This window comes from Plasmodium cynomolgi, chromosome 6 (assembly GCF_000321355.1).
Source record: "Plasmodium cynomolgi strain B DNA, chromosome 6, whole genome shotgun sequence".
Lineage (NCBI taxonomy): Eukaryota > Apicomplexa > Aconoidasida > Haemosporida > Plasmodiidae > Plasmodium > Plasmodium cynomolgi.
In genome coordinates this window covers 697,226-699,963 of record NC_020399.1, presented here as the reverse complement: position 1 = coordinate 699,963, position 2,738 = coordinate 697,226, and the positions used below count along the sequence as shown (strand labels likewise).

The following is a 2,738-nucleotide window of genomic DNA, read 5'->3' as shown; positions in this document are numbered from 1 at the left end:
GACCCAAAAATTCCAAGTGACAAAAAAAAAAAAAAAAAATGCCAGAACATGCAAAGGGACAAGGGGCAAAACAATAAACACGTAAAGACTAAAACGAGAAAAGCCGGGGGGCGGGAAATTGCGCCAACACACAATCTGTGCAAATGAGAAAAATACGCAAATGTGCAATTCATCAACTGAACAACTTCGCGAAATGTACTCAAGAGCGGTGGTGCAAAAAAAAATAAAATAAAATAAAATAAAAATAATTAGCGCGATGACAAAAAAAAAAAAAAAATTACTGAAAGAAGTGGCCCTCAAGTTGAGAGGAGGGACGGGACAAAGGAGCGCTAACGTTGGCACTAACGCTAACATGAACGTGCAAATTTAAAAAAAAAAAAACAATTCGAGTAGGTACCTAAGTCAAACACAAAATGGGCACACGTACGTGCGCTTGCACATATACACTTGTATATATATGCCAATCTGCGCAGCACGCAGTGGATACAGTTTGGCCTACTGGTCACTGCGTCGCTTGGGGGGGATGCCCAACACATGAGCGAATCATCCGATGGGAGGTGAACAGATGGACTAAATACAGTTAACCTGTGTGATCTTGCTCCTGCGTGTTTCTTTCCTATTTTTTTTTTTTTTTTTTTTCCCATTTTTGAGACAAATGTGAGGGTACTTCTTGACCCATAATGAAGTGACGTTTCGGGGTGAAGCGGACCCCATGGAGACTGCAAATTAGCAACCGCTGCGCGAACCTCTGTTCGAACTGCCGCACCAGCCGCTACACCGCTACATCGCTACACCGCTACATCGCTACACCGCTACACCGCTACACCACTACACTGCTACACCGCTACACCGCTACACGGCTACCTCACAGGTCCGGGTCGTGCCAGGGGGAAGTGGGAGCCAGCTGAAATTTGCTCACCTTGGTGAGCACGCCCATGGTCCACAAGCCCTCCAAAACGTTGCCGCCGAAGAAGGTCAGCGTACCCCTACCCTCCTTCCGATTGAAGGCAAAGTGCCCGGCATAAACACTACCATCTTCCTTGCAAGTGAACGTCCCAAACCCATGTCTCTGGTCATCAACCCACTCCCCTTCATATTTGTTCCCATTGGAGTAAAGCAGAACGCCAAACCCATTGGCCTTATCATTTTTCCATTCCCCTTTGAATTTATCCCCGGAAGCATAAATGAGTTCTCCTTGCCCAGATTTTTTGGCAAATTTCCATTCCCCTATGTATTTATCACCCCTACTATAAGTGAGTGTTCCCTTCCCATGCACCTTATCGTCCTTCCAGTACCCCTCGTACATTTCACCATTCACGTAAGTCAATATCCCGTAGCCATTTTTCATATCATTAGACCAATCCCCATCATACTTATTACCATTTAAAAATTTGTAAATTCCTTTCCCTTCCATTTTCCCATCAACCCAATCTCCTTCGTATATTCCTCCATCAGCAAAAAAGTACGTTCCTTTTCCTTGCATCTTCCCTTCAAACCAATCCCCTTCATAAGTCTCCGCAATTTTATTTTCACTTCCTTTATACTTAACACACCCTTTCCCATGTCTCTTATCATTCTTCCACTCACCTACATATACATCCCCATCTTCATATGTATAAGTACCCCTTCCATGCATTTTCCCATCTAACCACTCCCCTTCGTAGATATCCCCATTGTTATACTTTAAAATTCCAAAGCCATTTATCTTTCCATTATCCCACTCCCCTTCGTATATATTTCCACTAACAAATTTGGCTGTTCCTTTTCCATGGATTTTATCGTCTACCCAATCACCTTCGTATGTTGCACCGTCGGCATAGGTAAACTTTCCTTTTCCTTCTCTCTTCCCGTACACGAAATCTCCTTCGTATTTTTCATTCCGGGAGTACATTAGAATTCCATGCCCGTGGAACAGCCCATCCTTGATGTTTCCGTTGTAGCAGTGGGTTCCCTCCGCCAGGGTGCTCGTGGCCATGCTGTTCGGGGGCAGTTCTGAATAGGCAATTGCGCGGGGGCAGTTCGGAATAGGTAGCTCTGTGGACACCGCAATGCGCACACGCCGCTTGTCGCTTGTCGCTTATCGCTTATCACTTGTTGCTTATCGCTTGTTGTTTGCAGCTCGCGTGTCTGCCTCTGCCGGCTGTGGGGACAAGTGTAACTTCTCGCTTACGCGGGGGTGCCTTTTTAATTTTGGCGAAAACGTTGCGCGAAGGCAAAAAAAAAAAAAAAAAAATTACGACAGTGACTGCACGTGGCAACTGCGGACAATTTTGCGTATGTGGCCCCTCGTGTACCAGCGCATGTCGCGGGGGGGGGGAGAAATATTTTGTACATTGAAAATGTAACAAACGTGGCAATCGCTTCCAACGCGACCGGACCCCGTATACCCTTTTGACAGTTCGAACCGAACGTTCCACTCGCACCGGTCATGCGGACGGCATGGCGCACACACACATGCGAGCGCGTGTGCAACTGTCGCACCCACCGTCGTTGCAGCCCCGGAGTTTATTCCCCCCCATCGGGAATCCCCCTCGACAGTCGCGCAGTTGCATGAAAGTGCCGCGTGCTACACGGGACGGGTAGAAATTACTTTTCCCTGAAGGGGGGGTCTGTCCGTTTAGGCGGTTATTTCTCACACGTCCTACGAAGGGCGGTAAAAAAAAAAAAATTGCCGACACTCCCTTACAAAGCTGCAAGACCACGTCGCTATTTCAGAATTAAAATTGCCTGAATGGTTC

General features: G+C 46.8%; 1 protein-coding gene across 1 annotated transcript; it reads right to left on the bottom strand.

Moving 5' to 3' along the window:
- Positions 1-867: 867 nt before the first annotated feature.
- Positions 868-1,992, bottom strand: PCYB_062550 (MORN repeat family protein; the record flags this gene model as incomplete). Its single annotated transcript, XM_004221422.1, has 1 exon — positions 868-1,992. A coding segment is annotated over exon 1 (1,107 nt), but the record flags the coding sequence as incomplete, so codon positions are not given.
- Between the last annotated feature and the right edge of the window lie 746 nt (positions 1,993-2,738).